The sequence below is a fragment of the Pomacea canaliculata genome, linkage group LG1 (genome assembly GCF_003073045.1).
Source record: "Pomacea canaliculata isolate SZHN2017 linkage group LG1, ASM307304v1, whole genome shotgun sequence".
Lineage (NCBI taxonomy): Eukaryota > Metazoa > Mollusca > Gastropoda > Architaenioglossa > Ampullariidae > Pomacea > Pomacea canaliculata.
This window is the reverse complement of record NC_037590.1, coordinates 2,539,312-2,559,767: the sequence shown is the minus strand read 5'-3', so window position 1 is coordinate 2,559,767 and position 20,456 is coordinate 2,539,312. Positions and strand designations below refer to the sequence as shown.

Genomic DNA, 20,456 nt, shown 5'->3' with positions numbered 1-20,456 from the left:
GCAAGCTTTTGGAAATATTTCTAGGTATCTGTGTGTGGAGGAATTGTTGGTAACTGGATGAAAGTAAGCCATTCAAATATATTGTTTGTGTCTGAAAATGTCTGAAAGTACAGATAAATCAGTACTGAGCACTATTTTGTTATTAAAATGTTTATATTCAGGATATTTAAGTGTATATATATAGTGATTCAGTGTTGTTTGCAATAGGCTTGCATTATGCTGGTTTTTTTGTTTTTTTTAGGCTTTATGTGCAGTGGCGGTTTATGCGAGGCATTGAGGCACAGTTCCTAGCCTTACAAAAAGGGTTTAGTGAAATTATTCCACAGCAGGTACTCAGACCATTCGATGAGCGAGAACTTGAGGTAAGCAGCTGTTTTTTCTTCGTCAGTTGTCTCCATTTCTGTTCTTAACTCTTATGTTTTTTCTAATTGGTTTATTGCATAAGAAAGAAAATGCTGTAGGTACTGCAATAATAGTTTTTTCTTAATCTGCTCTAAAGCAATGTTTACAAAAAAATGTAATTAACTAAAGGCTTATTTCACTCTTGCAGCTGATGATTGGTGGATTAGGAAAGATAGACTTGGATGACTGGAAGAAGCACACACGACTCAAGCACTGTACATGGGAGAGTAACATAGTGCAGTGGTTCTGGCGAGCCGTGGACAATTTTGATGACGAAATGCGGGCCCGCCTTTTGCAGTTCGTCACTGGCAGCTCTCGTGTACCACTCCAAGGATTTAAGGCATTGCAAGGTACTGAGTTGTCCCTCTTAATCTTTATTGTAGAAGTGGTAATGTGATGTTCAAAAACTTGAACTTTAAAGTTTACACCAAAGGAGAAGTAAATACCTACCTTCATCTGTAGCTGGCAGTATGCACACAAGTTGTTTTCTTACCTTCCTCCTGCTGATCCATTTGTTGAATAGGCACCTGAGTCCTCAAAAAGTCTTCAGAAAGATGAGAGAGGATAACTACCTCGTAATAGAAATTGTGAATTTGCCTTTGCTTGCTATCTTTGACTCAAGAGTTATTTGTTTAGGTTCAACTGGTGCTGCAGGGCCTCGACTCTTCACAATTCATTTGGTTGAGATCAACACTGATAATCTACCCAAAGCCCACACATGGTATGGAGTTTATCTGTCTTTTGTTTTCTATTTTAAAATGACAAATGACCAACTTTATTAATCCTGAAGTGCAGTTGTAACTTTGGATGTGTTCTTGGTTTAAAAACAATAATTTAAATGACCAAAACATAATAAATAAAATATTAGGGAGGTGTCAAAACCTGGCTGGGGTTTGGAGAACTCCCTTTGTCCTCCAGAGCATTGGTGTTTGATTTATCAGGAGTTGGTAAAAGTGGTGGGAGAAGAGGATTTATCTCTGTTGTCTGAGACCAATGATTCATGTAATGTTTGCTGTCTCTAATTGCTATGGAGACACTTAAAATGATCAACAGGTAACACCAAACAAATGGTGATAAGGTCAGATTCATAGGCCTAGTACTGAAACATGCTCTTTGTATCCATCTCCACTTTCTTTATTTGACAGCTGCTACTTCACTAGATTTGAGTTTTTATATCGAGTGAATAATAAGATAACTGTTCGTTTTCACCAGACTTTACGAGAATACAGTTTGAGGGTAAAACCCACTTCTCTCCGATGGTCCCTTCTTACAAGTAACATAAATGCAAACAGAGATAACAATAAAATAATCAGATAATTTACTGAATTTTTTCCCCCCAGAGTTTATAAGGATATAAATTGAGGGTAGAAACTACTGATCTCAGATGGTCCCTTTTTTAGGTAACATAATTGGCACACAGGGATAACTATAATTATCAAAATACATGTTGCTGTCTGAAACTAAGAAATGCGAAGTTGAGATATTGATGTGATTTTTTCGATCCATTAGATTAAGTTCTCATTTCCTGTCATTTTCTTTTCCAGCTTTAACCGTCTGGACATCCCACCATATGAAAGCTACGAAAAATTTTTGTCAAAACTGACTTGTGCTGTGGAAGAGACTTGCGGCTTTGCCGTGGAGTAAGATTCTGGAAATCTTCATGAACTTCTGCTCCGACAGCTTGCTTTTTATAGCCTTCCAGGACTTTGATAAGGTGCAGTCTCTGTGTTCCCCACTCCGTCCCATGAACATCTACTTGAGGTGGACCATGAGAAAAGGGAGGAGATGATAAATTTTATTTTCTGAATGACTCGCTCAATGTGCCTTGAAGGACTGTGCAAAATGACTGCTTTTGCTGGTGGGGAAGGTGGTACATTTAGCCTTCTTTGGGCTGAGTGGTCAAGTGGTGCACTAGTTAAAAGTGAGAAACCAGCAAACAGGAGAACAAGGTTGTGCCCTTCTACAACCTCTGGCTTTGTGGCCTTCTAACGAGTTATATTCATTCCCTCACATTTCATTCAGAGATTGCAGACCTTTTTACCATGTTTAAATATAAAAATGCACAGACATTACAGATTCCAACAAACAAAGCAATCAAGACTTAACCCCCTGTATATAAACCAGCACTTTTATGAACAGTTGTCAAGAAAAGATTGTAAAGACAGTATTCTGAGCATCCTTTAAGCTTTTTCACTTTTCAAAGCATGAAGGCATAAGTTGGGAGTGTATCAGTTTGTGATGCTCAGTATGTGTGTTTTGTGCCTTTAGCAATATGTGATGATCAAGCATAACCTGTGTGCCACAATATTAGAACAATCTGTAAACCAGCTCACACATCACCAGCTCTGCTTACCATAAAATGAGTAGGTGTGGTTGTCACTTCTTTTGTCCATCTGTGACTGAACTTGAAGAGCACAAAATTGAAGAAAAAATAAGGGTTTCCCCATGCGGACAAATTATTTGATATGGACCTTTGCAATAAGGGAGAAAGCTTGTCAATGGTCGTTCATGTATTTGTTTTTCAATCATAATATCAATAGCATGATGCCTGTTCTCCAGCTTTTCTCTTGTTTGCTGCCAGAGGAGAACTTTTCAGGTCATAATCTGACCAAGTACACGTCTAAGAACTAACAGATGAGCAGGAAGTTTCTGCTGCTATGATCAAGAGGCAGCATGGATTTACCGTCTTGCTGGTTCCTAGACCAAGGGCAGGCAGTGTGTGTGATAGATTTGTCCTGGCACACCAGGTTTTAAGTTAAATTTGGCAGCATTTCACCTTCTCAGCATTGTGTTGTAATTTTTTTAAAGCTGCTTTTTGTGGTTTCCCTTCTCCTTGAAAAGCTTTGTAGAGCCTCAACACAAACTGTTTGAATTATCAGCAACTAAATTTGTACCTATAGTACTCCGTCACTACATCTTTTGATTTTCCCATTTACTCCCGTCCCTTAGTTTAGCTGCTTTGCGAATTTTGACGCTTGGCAAAATGGAATTTAAAAATCTGAATCATCACCTTTTCAAAATGACAGTTAAAAGCCCTGCATTAGGAATGTTTTAATCCCTTTGTGGACATTCTCCACTGCATGCATGTGAACATACACACCTGTTGATCTTGTCATTAGGACAGCGGTTTGTCAGTTTTCATTGCATACAGCATGTCTTCACTTGATGAAGGTAGGGATATGGGAAGGAGCCAGGACATGCAGTCTACACATAAAGTTAAACTGCTATGCCAAGCCCAACCTGTCTGCAACTACCACACCACTGTGCGTGACTAAAGTACTAAAAATAAAATTAGTAAAAAAAGAACCAAAATGTATATATCTCTGTCTATATTGCTGGTTTATTGTGTACATTCATGTAAACTACTCATATTTATTCACGTAATTTAGCATCAGCTTTTGTTACAATTTTTGAGGATGTTTGATGTTTTTTAAAATCCGTAGTGCTGATTTGACACGAAGAGGATGAGGACTGATTACTTTCTCATTAACAGTCAAGCCTCCAGACTTGTGGCATTTTCAGTTCAAGTAGGATGTGACTAACAGATGTAAAATCCAAAATAACACTCACTAGACTGACCGTGGTGGATGCACATTTTACAAATAATTTAAAGATGACAATTTTTGGGGGTATAAATGTTTGATGGATCATCCCAGGTTTTGCATGAGTCTGCTGTGTGCACAGATATTATACAATTTGATCATCTTATTGTCGTGCACATGTGCCAGCTTCTCTTCCAAGAGTATGTGTGGTAGTAATTTTTTTTTTAAATTAACAGCGTCTTGTGCATGCCATACCATATGATGCTAAATGAGTGCACTTGAGTGTGTGTGCATGTAAACACATGAGTAGAGAGGAACTGAAATGTTTGCACTACATCCATTTTAGTAAACCTGTACTTTCATAGCCTATTACATTCTGCAGAAACTGGACTAGACCAGAACTAAGGGAGCTGTGTGTAAGAGTTGGAAGGTGGAAATGCTTCCAGACAAAGATGTCCTTTAGAATTTTGAAAAATTTTAGTAATTTATGTTGTTCCACACCGTGTATTTTTTAAACCCATTAATGATGTATTTTATGGTCACTTTTTGTGAATAGATACACTTGTCATTTAAAAAAGCATGAAGTGCATGATTCAGGCATCATGTCTGTAAGCCTTCCATCTTGTCTAAAACAAGCAATGTTTATAGAATGATGCAGTGGCTGATGATAAGCCTCTTGGTTTTTTTTGGTTTTTTTTGGTGGGGTAGGGGAGGGAGGTTCTGTAGGAGCATGGAGATTCGGATGGATAACCATTGTGCTCTAATCAGTTTTGTTGGACCAGATCATCCATTAACTTTGATTTCAATCAGTTGAGAAATCCAAGGGTTTTCATATTCTTGTCCACAAATTGAAGCAAAATATAGAATTACTTGTCTTCATTCCTGTATTTTTCGTCAGTTTCTAGTACCCAGTTATTAAAAAGTCAACTTTAGAGTCATAACTGAAATAAAATTTCAGAGCACTGAAGACCACTAGGAATGAACAGGTGACTAAGAAATTTGTAAAATGCTAATCTTCATTAATTGTTGAAGAGTAATCTAGTATTATTCATTTATGCAGTTGTGTGACTTCCTGTGCACTTGTGGTGGCTGAAAAATGTCTGTCTTCATGAATCATATACTAGTTATCTCAGGGGTCTGCTTCGTTTGTTGGAATTAACACAGTGCAGGGAATTTTCTGCATTCATTTTCATCACATCATAGAGTATTTTTATTACTTTTTTAATTGTTCTAAGAAATTGGCATTGTCCATCCGTCACTGTTTATTGGTCTTAAATTTACTTCACATCACAAGCTTGGCCAGTTGACCTGTTTTGAAGATATTAAAAACTGGATAGTATGTTTGCTTAGCCATTTTTCTTTAGAAACTTGCTAGAGATTTGTCAAAGAAGTTGATCAATAGGTCTATTGCAGCACATTTAGCTCCATCAAAGTTCATGCTCTAGAAATGGCATAGAAAAAGGATTGAACTTTATTACTCCAGTAAATGATGGAGGTTGTCTTGTGGAGATCCTGAATTTGGTTTTCACTTAACATTTCTTTCTACCCTTCGTTTCCCTTTCACCTGGGTGCAGCAATTTTCTCAGCAGAGACAATGGTCTCTCTCATGCTCCTTAATACATTCATGGCATTCTGCAAATTGGTGACAAAAGTTTCAGATATTTGCACTCACGTTTTTATGATAAATTCTACTTAAATATGATTTGAGCTAATTAAAAAAGTCTAAAATATAAAGTATTTCAGTGAGCAGTTTCTGATCAGTATCTACTGCATAAGGCTTTGAGGTCTCATGCTGAAAAGAAAAAAAAAATTTTTTTTGAATGATCCTATTGCGACGCATTAAGGCTGCTTAACACCCTTTGTCAAATGGATTCAGATAAGTGGACACTAGGTTGTCATTATGCCACGAATATATTATGATCCAACACCAACATTAGATAAAATGTGCTTAGGAGGGGAGGTTGGTCATGTGACAACTGGCTAGCCTTCATTACTAGAATAAATGTGACCTTTTTTACCCAGAAACCATTTGACAAATACAAAGCACGTTTCTGATGGAAAGCAACAACAGATCATGCTTTTTTTTATCGTGTGCTCAAGTAGAAGAGTTGTCTGTTTTGAAGAGGAATGTTTGACCAAACATGTTTGAGCCAATTCATGCTACAGGGTTCTTTAGAAATGGTTTGATCATTTGAGTAATTTTGGGATTCTCTTTCTTTAGTGTTTAACAGCATGCTGCTTGGGTTGCTAGGTGGTCATGCCTAACGAATTCAATGCTAATTTCTTTTTGGGGAAAAGTGAGTCACTTTACACGCACAATGTCTTGAGGCAAATGTGATGATTTGAATGGTAAATGGAGTGAAAAGAACAAGCTAATGCCTGTGAGAGATGGATCAAGTGTGCCGCAAGTGTTGGTATATATGTGCATGCAAAAGCAAGTTTAAATGTCACAGCATGGGCACATGTGGTTTGGTGCATTGCCAAGCATGCAGAACACATATTTTTTTTTTTTTGTGGTCTGTTACAATAAACACTTTGGAAATGTGTGTTATCTTAAATCTTGTGACTTTCAGTAATGTTTTAAGTTGTATACTGAATGGATAAATAGTCTTATTATACTCGCATACATTTAGCATATTAATATCTTATATTAGTCATAGAAAAGGTAGATGTAGACTTGTGAAATGAGCTAATCAAAAGTCACATACAAGAGGTATACTGCAGTTTCAGAACTGGATAGATAAGGGGATCATTACAGCAGAACAGCAGGAAAGTTGAATGAGTGCTACTTAAAAATCTTTAAGTAGTTTATGGTGTAGAAGAGCAACTTTTTTTCAAATGACTGGGCAAAGTTAAATGAAGAACAGTAATGAGTAATAAACCCATTCTTTAAAAGCAAAGCTGCAAATATTGTGCACAGTAATGCTCAGTGCAGTGTCATGAATATTCAGGAATATGTCTAATTAGTTCAAGATCTCAGCCTCCCTCACAGCACCCTTGAGGTATCATTGAAACGTATATCTTATAAGATGATACTGAGATTATATGTAACTGAATTATAAATGGAAATTACAACAGACAAAGCATCCTACACTATGATTATAGCATGTCAAGTGAAGAAGGTGATATTTTGAGGCTTTCAGGTAAAAACTGGTGAATACAAAGTCGATGGGCAATTTTAAACACCAATAAAACATGAGGCATTTTAAATTACCTTCATTTTGTGTGCATGAGGAGATTCACCTTTATTACCTTCATAGGACCTCATCTGGAATAGGAAAGAGATGATCTAATTATCAAAGTTATGAAGAGAAGCTGAAAGCCAACCTGAAATTCTAAAGCTACAAGACTTGAAAATCATCAAAGCACAACTGGTGCAGACTTTTATACACACAAATTTCAGAATAAAACATGAGCTTGGTGACAAAATATTTTTATTGTGTTGCAAAGAGCTGTTTTCATGTGGGTTTTTTCATACCATGTTGAAACAAATACAATCTGACATGAATACAGCATTTGAATCCATCAATACTACAATAATTTAACTGAACATAAATTAACAAAACTGGGTGTAAACACACACACAAAAAAAACTAAAAAAGAAATTCAAAATAACTTATGTGATGCAAAATCACAGCAAAACAATAAACATTATGAGCACTATGTAACATAGTTGATACTGTCATCTATACACAATGATAAAGAACATTCCTTTATGAGAGGGGCAGTCTGGAGACAACAGTGAGTGCCTGTCACCAACACAGTTGGGTTCAGATCTCGTCTCAGGCACAGTGTTCTTTCTCTGCACGTGGCATCTGTTTACAGGGCTGGCTGCCTTGCCGGGATACAGCGTTAGTTGCCTCCCCCCCATCCCCACCACCACCTTTCCCTTTATGAGATGAGTTAAACAAGATATTTACATGAAGTGAACATTTTATTTAAAAAACTGTCATTTACCTAATTAAAAAATTAGATAATTAAAATAGAGTGATGTCTCTTCTATTAACTGACAATAGTGACTGATCTCCCTCACTTTTAATATTTACCCGTTGATTTTCGTTAAGTTTTCAGTACATCTGTTAACAATATTTGCCACGTTCCTGGATGGATTTTTGTGTCTGCATCACTTTTCATCTTTTCCTGGGCCATTTTATTTCTACTGCCACATCTGCGCCACCTTGCCATTTCTTATATTGTAGATCTGCCCATGCAGTGTTGACTTCAAACTCTGATAATATTTGTGCAGCTGCTTAAGAAAGCTTTGAAGTCGAGCTATCGCAGCAAGCATTGCGCACAATACAGGCATCCTGTATCTCCAGGAACCTCAGTGTACAATGACCGTTAGCGTTTTGCTCTCACAAGAGTTGTGTTGATGGAATAATTCTATCTGCAGAAGTTGGGCCACTACACCAAAGATTGTGAGGTGAACTTCCACACAAATTGATAATAACTTGACAGATATCTACATCAAAATAGTTGCAGTAACAGCAATGGCTAGGCTGAGTCTGGCACAGACAACTTCCAAGTACAATCTTTCATAGTACCGCTTTATGGTTGTGAAACGTGACTCTGCTTGCTGATATGAAGAGGAGAACCCAGCATTAGAAAACAAGTGCCTGAAGAGGCTGCTCTGGATTTCAAACAGAGAACACAAAGCCAATGACTTCATATGAGAGAAAGTACCCAATGTCTTCTGCTTTTGATTGTGACTAAACTCGTTATACATGTAACACTGACTGTCCTTTTATTTATTCGGTCAAAAAATATTTTGCTCCTTCATCTCTGCCTGACTTATTAAAAACTCATCAAGCTTGATCCATCAAAACAGAACTTAAAGAAACTTAAACTACCATGTGTGGTTGTAATAAATGCTGGCAGTAAATAGCTCAGTAAATAGTTTGGCAGTTGTAGTTCAGGTATTTCCACAGTCCTGAGAAGTCAACAAACAAAGTCACTTGGTTCATGTACCATGGGTCCTGCCGATGGAACAAAGTTGCAACTTTCCAGCTGACTCAAAGCCTGCAAAACCACATCTGGAAAGTGATCCATAATCATCCGGGAACTGATTACAACGGAACTAAAGGCCTCTGGCGTAGACCACACTGCTGTATATTGAGGTTCTCCACTGCACAGACTGGAAAGACACCCCCCACCACAAAAAAAAAAAATCATTAGTCTGTTAGCCTTCAGACTAAAGACACAAATCATCAGATCTGGAGCAGCTGTGGCTAAAGTGGGGAATGGGTGGAACCAATTAGTCATTATGTATTTCTTTAACTTTAGACCAGCTTCAGTGGCTATTAGTTTCCTATATCTCTCTCTACCTGAAAGTGAGGACGTAATAGAACAGTTCTTGAGGACAAAAAGAACTGAAACTATACAAGAACATGCATGCACGTACTCACAATATTTAGAACAGGAACTAAATATAATTTTGACAGTAGACATTTACTATCTGCCTTATTATTAATAGCAGTACAGCAATTAACATGGATCTGAAAATAATGGTCTTTGCTAAAAACAATTTTGTTAAAGAATGATGATTATGAAATCATATGAAGACTTTTTATTCTTAGCGACCTGTTTAAAATGCATCATTACCAGGTGAATTTCACCATTCCACACAACAACAAAACAGCTACTCTCAGCAATCAGGAATAATTATAATAACTTTTTTATAAACACTTTCCTGCTCACAGAAGCAAGCCCACCGTATTTAACATGGAGAGCATTATATGATGGCAGTGTAACAGTGATATTAAATATCACGGTAATAACAAAAGGTAGTGTTATTACCTTTTGGTTGTTAGGGAGAAAGAGTGCATTAAATTGGGATCAGTGGTTTGCTTTTGTTTTTTTTAATAAGGATGGTGCCCTTCATCCCATCTCTCACTGGGGAAAGAATGTTGGACCTCACTGGTACTGAACATGTTATTTCATGTACTTCTGGCCTTGGATGAAAGTGTCCTAGGCACTCAGCTATCCCTCTGTTCTGCTTCTCTATATAAATAATATTGTCAGGAAAGAGGACAGGCAAGGAAACTGGATCTACAAGTTATAATATTTGACATCATGCCCTGCAGCGCATACTGTTATTTTAACTTCAGATAGCTGATAAAGTGACCAACAATTAAACTAATTAGAAATTCATTTAGAAACTTAAGAGTGACATATCCTCTTCCTCCAGACAAAAAGTACAAAGCAACAAAAAGCAACTTCTCACCGGCCTTCTTCATCCTCCGTAATATGTAGAATTTGCCCTGGTGGAAATAGCTGCCACTCTGCAGCAGCCATCTCCTTAGCGTAGTCTTCAGCCAGCAGGAGGGCCTTCTGTATGACAGAGAGTTCATACATCTATCCAACTGCTGCACTTTGCAATCATAAAAACCATCATCTGATATGCTCGGGGAACGTTGTTTGCAGACGTTTTCCTGCACAGTCACTGCCCACCATATTATGAATAAGTTGGTCACATTTTTAGAAGTATTTGGTTCTGTTTCCCCCATTTCCTTTACCTTCTCTCAAGACACATCATAAAATAAAAAATTTGATGCTTTTCCAAAATGTTGCTTAAACTTATAATATTCCAAGACTGATAATCACTGTGTGCATTAGTGCTAGGAGTAACCTGGTGAACAGATTCCTTGATCACATATGAACTCTTGTTAATAATACAGACATTTAGGTACAGGGAAGGATACACCTTACTATTTGTATGGGCAGCTGCAATATCATTCCAGATGTATCTCAACAATAATACAATGTCTGGCTTGAAAATACTAAACACAAAGCACCAACTATATTTGAACTCATAATCAAGATGTGGCTATCACTGAATCAAACATTTCAAGATGTAAATCCTTCACAAACCATCCTTAAACCAGAGATATGATATGAGGACCATGGCAAAACCAGGGTCATAGCAATCACATATACACATCATCTATACATTAAAAATGAATGGTTGCTGTTAAAACCATGTCAACAGCAAAGGCTCTATCACAGCAAGCATTTAGCATTTAACTAAAAATTAAAAAAAGAACCCACAAGCAGAGCAACCTAAAGCTAAAGATATATGCACAAACCAGACTAAGCAGTGACATGCTGTGTGCTCCCTCACTTTGCATGTGAGTACATCTGCACATGCAGACATGTGTAAATTTGACATGGCTTTAATCAGATTATTTTGGTGCAGTTTACCACCCCTTCTCATGGCCCCTCTCTGGCTCCAGAAGCTAGTCATGCAGTACAAGAAAGGAGAAAAAGTGAAACTAGTATACTGTGCTAATGTCATACAATGTGAACATTGTTGGATGCATGGACACAACACTTCAAACACATGGGATCTTTTAAAGTTAAGAACCTGTGGCCTTAGAAAGCCAATGTGCTTATCAGAATGAGCTTTGTAACATTTTATAACTTTATAATTTATATTACACTGCAAGACTGCCAGAGTTTGGGAGCTGGAATGGCAGCCATAATGGCAAGACTGGTATTTACTATCAGACTCCAATCAAGGTCACAGCTGTAAGGTGTGTGATCAATGTAGCAAAACAATGTTCGATACTCAGCATGCAGAAAACTATGAAAACGAAGCTAACATCCTACAATAAAGGGAAATTACCCAAGTACCCTACCTGTAATTAGTGATCAAATATATAATACGGTACATAAATGAATATGCAAATTAGTTACTAGCACAGGAAAAATAAAACCACAGCGACGTTCAATTATTCTGGGAACAAATATGATTAAGAGTTTAAAGGATAAACACATGAATGGTATACCAAATCACAAAACTATTTTTCCATGACTGGTCTTAGTTCTTGGCAAGTTACTATCTAAATCTGAACAAGCAACTGTTTCATTGTCATGATGCAAAAACCTAAAACCATTGACATTTTTCTATGTGCACTGCAGACTATGCTGTCATTACGATATATTAGTAATCAGGGACCTACATAACACATACTGACAGTTTTAGATTAGTCATGACCTTGATTATGTGTATGTAATTTAATGGCGTCAAACCAGGTTAGTGCTGATTTTAAGTGTTTCTTTTTCTCCCACTCACCAGCACAAAAAAATCACATCACTTTCTTGGTCCAAACTACTCAGTGAAACTAAAGTGCTGGACTTAGATAAAATGATTATTTGGTACTTATCTTGGTTTATCTTTTTGTTACACAGCATTATACACTGGTTAAAAAATAACCATGAGTGTTACAAATAAATATTAGTGGCAGCATCTTGACATTAAGAAAATGTGGTACAGCTAGAGCAAATTTATTCAAAGAGTGATAATAAAGCAACCATAACGACATAAAAACAGGCAGGTTTATATGTATCTTGCATGAATTTCCTACCTTGATATGTCTCTCGGTTCCCAGCTTAGTAGAAAAAGCATAAACAGAATTTGATCATTCTATTGAATATTTTTATAATTATGAAATACCAGAGTTTTCTGTTTTGTCTATAATGTGGGAAATTCATATGCACTGCTGCCTTGTAATGTTAAATGCAAAGCTTGCACGTTGACATATAAAGCACACACACCATGTAAGTGTGTAAAGTGCTCTGAGCCTGCCTTTGGTGTAAGGAAAAGGTATTATGTAAATGAACAACACATATTTATTTTTTTAATGCACATCATCTGTATAGGTCTATTGAACTTACATACGTACACATGCATCCACACAATCAGACATAAACACATTCTCTCTTTCTCTCTCTCCACTCTTTTTCAGTCTGTAAGGTTACCATCATCCCAACAACTTCTCTTCAACATTGTAAAAAGTGCATCATAAAATCAAACTTTCTCATAACTTTGAGTCTTTCTGGTAGTTATGATGACACAGTCTAAGCAGCTATGATGACAGAGTTTAAACAGTTTTCTCCTTACCTGAACAGGTATCATAGTAGAATACTGTGCTTGTAACTGAGGAGTAAGTGGTGATTCTTCTTCCAAGCTGCTGCTGGAGACAAAGTGAGGTGTGCACCCACACAGAATACGGAAGCAGCCTGATGCTAAGATCTTGTACTGCAAACAGCACCAATCATGTGACTATATGAAAAGTGTCAACTGCTTCTTCACATCTTGTGAATTAGTGGATGAGGAACAGACAACACCTTCCTCTTTTTCATCTGAATCTTTAGTTTCTGAGACTGTTATATGCTTGTAAACAAGTTTTCTGTCATTCTTCTCAGGACTCTAAGGGTGACTCAAGTCAAGGCAGTTTGAAGTGCTGACTAGATAGATTAGGTGACAATCAAGCCTGGGAGAAAACTTGCTACTGGAATTTTTAAGTTTGGGAAAATAAGCTACCCTATCAGACAGTTCTGACACATATCTGCACTCCACACTTTCACATTTATGAAACCATAAACAGAATGATCAAACAGAACATTTAAATACTAATCAGCCAGAAGCAACAAAGTCTATAGTTACACAATATAAAAGCATGATTTTTAAAAATGTTATGAAGGATAGTAAGAAAAACTGATAAGACTAATGCACCATTCTCAAATTATCTCCATGACTTAGGTGCAAGCATACTTCTTTGTTGAGGTTAAATAGTTTTTTTTTTAAAATTTAAAAATATGCTAACCTTTGGAGTGTTAGAGGTACACAGAGCTCTCAGCAACTGTATTTTGAGGTAACACATATTGGGCATACTTAGTCGAGGAATAATGTCATCTCCAACAACCACTGAGCATACAAAGTCTTGAGTGTAGTGGCTGGCACTTAGACTGGTGAAAAAAGTGAAGTTTCAAGTGGCCTGAATGCTGCTGACTTCAAAAATACATTCAAACACAGTTTTTTTTTTAAAAAAAAGCAGTAAGATACACTAATATAGCAGCAAAGATACACTAACTAAAAGAAAAAAAAACTTCAGTGAAAGCCCCATAATGGTAAGAGGGACTGCGAACAGGTAGTTTATGGAGTTTACATAGTTAATGTAGTCTACCAAGTCTTGTGTACAGCATAGCTTCTCTTCTTCCACTACCTTTACCTTTCTTGGTTAGGTGGGCAGAAGCAGTTTTTGCTTGAGTGTACAGAAGGAAATCCACACACACTTACCTCATCAGTCCACCAGGAGGTGAGTATGCAAAGCAAGCAATATTTGGGTATGAAGATTTTAGCAATATAGTCAATATGGCTGCCACTCCAGCCCCCAAACTGTGGCCCACAATGAACAGTCTGCTACCCTCCTTAAAAGAAAAAAAAAACATTTCATGAAGTCGTTCATTACCCATTCCTACGTATGTAAAATATCATCTGTCCATAAGGAATATGTGCCTAATTTTTTTCTTATTAATAATCCCTTCTTAACAAAGATTTGATTAAATTTTAAAAAATCAAAATATTTCAACTAAAAATAAGAAAAATATGATATATGAACACTCATATCCATGCATTTGTGCAGTGTCCTTACCTCCAAAGAAGAAAAAGCTTTTTCCAAAAGTTGTCTGTTCTCTAGTTCTGCTTTGACATACTCTGCACACCTCAGCATAGCACTGTGACAGAAAGCATCTGGGACACCATCTATTTCCAGTGGCACACCTTTTGCTGACAAATCTGTGAGAGCATCCTGTGAAGAAAGATCTGACACACTCAGTTAAAAATTGTATATAAAATTGATGAGTATATCCTTAATTTTAAAAATACATTTTGATAAATCAAACAGATGATATTCTTCCCAAAAACTCAATTAAACAACTGCTGCCATTAGCTCTGTTTATAGCTGACAGATTCTTAAGGTACCATCTAGGAAAGGGTGGAATTTTACAAATTTTTTGTTGGCATTCTATTATAGCATTCAAACTTATTGGTTTATATAACTAAGCAGTGACGAGTTTAAGGTAAGAGCTGTGTGTATGGACCATTGATTAATAATAATAATGGGTATTTGTAATGCGCAGGACCACAACCAAGAAAGATCGCACTCACTGCCCAGACCAGCAATAATAAATGAACAGATAGTGGACAGGAGATATGTACAGAAACAGAACGTAAAGCAATGGATGAAGGTATGAAGGATAGTGTAAACAGTTGGAGCCATACTTGATGATTAACATGACCGACAGTATTACAAGAAAGTAATTAATAATTTTCTTAAAAAAAACCAGCAATACTTACTTGCAGTGACAAGGTACCTCTTATACTGACAACAACCGAGCTGAACCTTCGGTCGACAGCAACATAAAATGGTATTTCCAGATACTGTAAATAGTAGTAAATTATCCAAATATATTTCTTTTTTCTCCTCTTAAAGTAAAAATATTTCAATTTAAGAGTGTTTCTTAGTAAGCTGACTAGAAGACAGAATACTGTAAATACTGAAAGGTCAAAAGTTTTAAAAAGTGTTTTTAAGTTTCGCTGTTAAAAGAAAAAAAAAGACATATTCACGAAATATTAACATTAGCAAATGAAAGATATATTTTGGGATTATATTTACTTCTAAGAAAAGTGGTTTAAATAGTCACTTTGAACTGCAATAAAGCTGGATCATCGTATGTTATGCATATTATGAATTTCATCTTTTTTGTCTGATGTGGTATTGTAGCATATGTGACACAAACTAGAAAAAGTAAGCTTTTTTTATCTGTTTGTCATAGCCATCATCAAAGCATGTTCCTTGTGCAGAATCACTTCCCCAAATAGACACATTTTTGAAAAGCTTGTGATTAAAAATCCAAACTGAAAAAAATAATAACCATTCACAACTATTGAAAAAAATGAAGCGTTGGGTGGGTCATTGTGCCCAGTCTTTAGTAGCATATTAGTTTCCCTTTCTAACCTTATCATGGAAGCTGACATATATGAGATCCTGATCTTTAATTTTGGTCAAATTTTTGATGGCAGCTGTATGACAATGACAAATGTTGTCAGACACAACATCTTTGGGTGCCCTCACACAGGCACAGCACCTGTAGATAATAATGATGATGATGATGATAATAATACCCGTACCATACAGCTATTTACACTACTGTGAGGGTGCATGTGTGCACGTGTTGTACTAGTAGGAGCTAATGAGAAATCATCCCCCTCCCAATTTTACCAGTTTTCTAAAGAAAGGCAATTGCCCAAAGTGAAGCTGCTGTGGTACTAAGGCCATCTTAAAAAATAGCTACATTGCACATTATATATTTACTCAGCTTAAAAATAGGTACTTTCCATATTTTATATTTACTCAACTTTTTGCGTACACTTTTTGGCTGGGATTTTTTGCTGTTGTTGAAGTAATCCAATCATTCAATCCTGGATCAAATGTGTTCTGCGTCATTTTCTTTCATTCTTGTTTAACTGAATTTTTAACATTTGATAAACTGAACACTTAGCTGTAGTAATTTACTAGATATTTTACGTTGAAATAGTTAAACCTTCTGATATACAATTCCTGCACTGATTTGTCTAATTATGCATGGTCAGTGTGTTTATGAAAGAAAGTATATTAAAAAAAAATTAGGAACCACATTTTAGCCTCTTATACATACCTGCATGCAATACACAATCGACACACGCCTGTCGTGAAATGGTTATACATGAAGAATGGCCAGCCATAACTACCTAGGGCAAACTTCATGTAATGAGTCATCATTGGTAATGTCATCCAGCTCTTCTGCTGTCCTCTGTTTGAATAGCTTGCTCTCATGACATCCACTCTATTATTTTCTATAGTTGTTGGTGATCTTCCAGCATTAGCACTATGGACTGCAACAGCTGTAAGCTTCTCTTTCTGGTGCCGCTGTTCCTGGCCGACCAAGACCAGACCAGCTGCTATGTCAGTGGCAACGAGATCTGTGTCCTGAAATGTTTGAAAACATCAATGACATCAGACACAAAGTACACATGACTTTTATTATTTAACACACTGCACTCTGGGCATTCATTGACAAGTTTTTGATTGCATCCACTATTTTGATATTGCCAGTGTGTTAATAAAGGAATGTTGTCTGTGATATGCTAAAAGCAAAACTGGAAGGGTAAAGATATATTGTCTGCTTTTCAAGAAAGCAGTTTTAAATTCTGGGGAATATAAGTAAATAAAGTAGTTTATCCTAGCACCCATAACCCTGTCTCATTGGTTGACCTCTTCTGAGACCCAACAACTTTTGTAGTTCCAATAACATAATACACCTGTGAGATGTGAAGTTTGCTTGCTGATACTAAGAGAATACAGGCTTTTGAGACCAAGTGCTTGAGCAGAATTTCCTACATGGACTGTGTATTAGAACAATTTGCCACCCTAATAAGCCACTGGGACTGCATCTCTCCATTTGTTCTCCCCTAAGACCAGTTCTGTCGGACCAGCATACCCATTTATCAACTGGTACCAGCCAAGGGATGAATAAATGAATGGCATCCAAAATGATATACATCACTAAACAATCTGCAATCAAATATAATCTTTTCTCTCCCTCCGTTTATGTTTTCATTCTTACACTGTTTGCCAAAATCTGCAAAAATTTCCAAATATGACTAGTCTGTCTCAACCAAAAAAAAAAAAAAAAAAAAAACAACCATAATGAACTAAACAGTTCTCTTAAGTAGGCATAATGCTTGATGTAATTTTGTTTAGAGATGTTACCCTCACCTTAAAGAAGTCAGCAACAAGCTTTGACACATCAGCAAAAGCGTTATCAATCTCCTGATTGCTGGAAATGCAGCAACATAAACACCGACACCTGCAAAAAAAAAATCAAGGGTCTCTTTAAGGTACAGTATTTCTAAAACTGTTAAGTATAAAATGCCATAATATGTAATGATGTACTTGTTATAAAAGATAAGGTAAAAGTCCCGCAGCCTAGTGGCCACATAGGCAATAAACTGTTAGTCAGCGTCTAGGAAACGACGTTCAAAATGTAGAGCCCAATCTTCTCCTGCCACTTGGTATCTTCTATTATAAATCAGGGAGAAGTTTTCTATCTGGTCGTACAGCCTTAAACCAGCAACTTTTTGCTCCAAACAAGTTATTCAACCTCCTAATAAATATTTATCACTACAAGGGATAGTTCTGATGCACTTCATTCTGCATTGTTATATGTACATGGTTGATATTCTTATAAGATTTTAATCTTTTCATTATCTTTGAACTCTGGGCCTAAACAAAATATTGCTGCATTCATATAGTAAGTCATACTGTAAAGACAAAGCAGCCAACACTACCTCTGCTCCCATACTCTGGCATTCACACTCTTGCTGTTAGCGATGAGGTACTTTGAACTTTTCCTTGAAGAGGTCTCTGAAAGATCCATATGTTGTTCAACAGATCCCATGGGGTCAAACACAATCAAAATTCCAATAAACATCCAAAAGCCAACAATCCAAGCACAGATGACTGCCCCTCTTGCTGTCCAATAAACTGTTAACTCACAGGAATACGAGAAGCCAAAAGTCCAGTATGTTGCTACAGTGATCCAAATGGCTTCTGGCAGGAGCAGAAGTAATTTCAAATATAAAATGATGTTCAAATGTCGTCGAGCATAGTCATTTCTAATGGATCCCTTCATGCTCAGCCACATCATTGCTGCTGTAAGGACTATGCCAAATGACAGTAGAATGATGCTTCCAGTATAGTAGTAACGAAGTAGATAACCATTATCACAGTTAAAGCTGCCATGGTGAATTCCAAAGAGAATGGAGATGGCCAGCAACCTGTCAAACAATCAGGTAAAGAATTCAGTCATTAAAATGCAGCACCTTTTTGATTTTCTACACAGATCATAAGCCTCTAATTTGAAAAAATATTGCGTAATCTGTTTTCACCTGTGAAAGAAACCAAGAAGTCTCATACCCCTAAAAAACCTCTTTATTGAACACAGGGAAGATAATCTAATTATCCTACTATTATTACTCTTACATAATTTCGCACTCTCCTCCTTTCACACTTGTGCATGTAAGTATGCATGCACACACATGCAGATTCATATACATGTACACACCATTTTTTAAGGATAAGAATTACTTATATCACTTATGTGAATTTACAAAACTAAAAGCCAGTGACTAAGGGTAAGAGTAGGGTGAGTAGGGTGCTGGTTTATGTTAAATGGAGTGTCTGATAAAGAGGAGGGGTATTCAGTTAAGCTGGCATGCAAGATTGGGACATATGAAACAGTGTAGTAGTGTAATATAAATGGACCCAATGAAGTTGCTGTTGGCACAGGATATCAAGACAAAAGTGATTAAGAAAGATAATGACAATTAATAGTATCATCAGTGGTAGACTGCCAACTGAGAGAGTTGAAAGTAAATAAAGTGTCCACTATGCTGTATTTTGGGTCAGGTTTAGGGGTTAGAAATAATAATGGAAGAGGGAGGAAACTCTGAAATTTGATGCTGGGATTTTGTAAAGTTGCTTAAAAGGGATATTTTAAAGGAATTTTTTTATTTGGATCGGAGGACCTCGAGGCACTGGGGATATCCTTAGTTTGCAAATATATGGATCTATATATAAATATGGATTTTTGCCACTGGTTTATTGGATTGCTATTCTGTGTGAACATGCTTATTTATATATCTGTGTGTGTGTTTGCGTACATGAGTTTAAATCTTACAAAAGAAGTTTATATGTTACAAAGTTCAAAATGACATTGACAAGCACAATAAAATACCTTAATTGCTACATTAAGTCAATCAAGGGTCAAGAATGTATACATCTTCTATGTCACACTTTTACTCAACTTATGAATATCACACTCAAAAATCTGTAAATTTATTCATTATTTTCTTTATCCGATCTTTTGAGTAAGGCAATATTATATATAGCTTCGAGCATGAATAATACTCATTTTGATTCACGTGTTAATTAAATCAAATTAACTAAGCAAACCCCAAAGCCAAACTGACTAATATATCGATCGTGCTTTGAAGCTCGATTCAGCCCGTAAAGTTAAAAAAAAAAAAAAGAGACGAAAGAAAGAACAGGCTAGACCTCATCTTGTACGTACATCGTAGTGATAGGTATAGTCGCTATATATATATATACTTAACGCACCCAAAAAAATCCTTCCACAAACCACAGGTACTCCTCGGAAGAATGTCTACAATTTTGATTCAATTTATTCAAAGTACGGTTATTTGTTTCTAATCTTATTGAAAAAATAAGCTAAGTACATGTAAAGATGAAATGTCTCAGTACAACTGTAGTAATAAAATTTGCAAGTATAGCTTACCAGGAAGATCGAAAGCACAATTCAACAAAACTGGGATAAACAAAGTCATCACTTGCAATTGCCCATCGTCGCCTTAAGAAGATTATTCCAGGCATCGTCGATATTTCTTATGAACCTACATTAAATTGTCTGAAGTCAGTGACGAAGTGAAGCCACAACAATCCAAGTCAGAAAGCTAGCAACTTTAAAAGCGGTGTTGAAAATTGTGTGGCTCCTCCAAAATGTCTTCATTGGTCATTGTATTCTAATGAACAAAAGTTCGACATAATCTTGATATACAACCCGAGACTTATACTAATATTACAATGAAATTTTTAAAACTCCTCCTTT

General features: G+C 36.4%; 2 protein-coding genes across 4 annotated transcripts in view; one reads left to right on the top strand and one right to left on the bottom strand.

Moving 5' to 3' along the window:
- The window catches only part of LOC112556620 (E3 ubiquitin-protein ligase SMURF2-like), a 43,654-nt gene extending 37,164 nt beyond the window's left edge, over positions 1-6,490 (top strand). The window contains exons 15-18 of the mRNA XM_025225789.1: positions 242-362; positions 551-752; positions 1,039-1,123; positions 1,947-6,490. Of these exons, the coding sequence (XP_025081574.1) occupies positions 242-362; positions 551-752; positions 1,039-1,123; positions 1,947-2,046 (508 nt within the window). The 3' untranslated portion in view covers positions 2,047-6,490. The remainder of the gene's footprint in view (positions 1-241; positions 363-550; positions 753-1,038; positions 1,124-1,946) is intronic.
- Positions 6,023-20,366, bottom strand: LOC112556627 (sn1-specific diacylglycerol lipase beta-like). Of its 3 annotated transcripts, none has more exons than XM_025225818.1 (13): positions 20,127-20,366; positions 18,118-18,606; positions 17,546-17,636; positions 16,446-16,756; positions 15,746-15,875; positions 15,085-15,168; positions 14,381-14,536; positions 14,026-14,156; positions 13,553-13,694; positions 12,847-12,984; positions 12,311-12,334; positions 10,168-10,274; positions 6,023-7,212 (listed from the first exon to the last, which is right to left on the bottom strand). In XM_025225818.1, the coding sequence occupies exons 1-13, from the start codon at positions 20,219-20,221 to the stop codon at positions 7,209-7,211; spliced, it is 1,902 nt and encodes a 633-aa protein (XP_025081603.1). In that variant the 5' UTR covers positions 20,222-20,366; the 3' UTR covers positions 6,023-7,208. The 3 variants fall into 3 exon arrangements, with proteins under 3 accessions (XP_025081603.1, XP_025081585.1, XP_025081594.1); XM_025225800.1 differs by lacking the exon at positions 6,023-7,212 and adding an exon at positions 7,362-9,078; XM_025225809.1 differs by lacking the exons at positions 6,023-7,212; positions 12,311-12,334 and adding an exon at positions 7,362-9,078.
- Between the last annotated feature and the right edge of the window lie 90 nt (positions 20,367-20,456).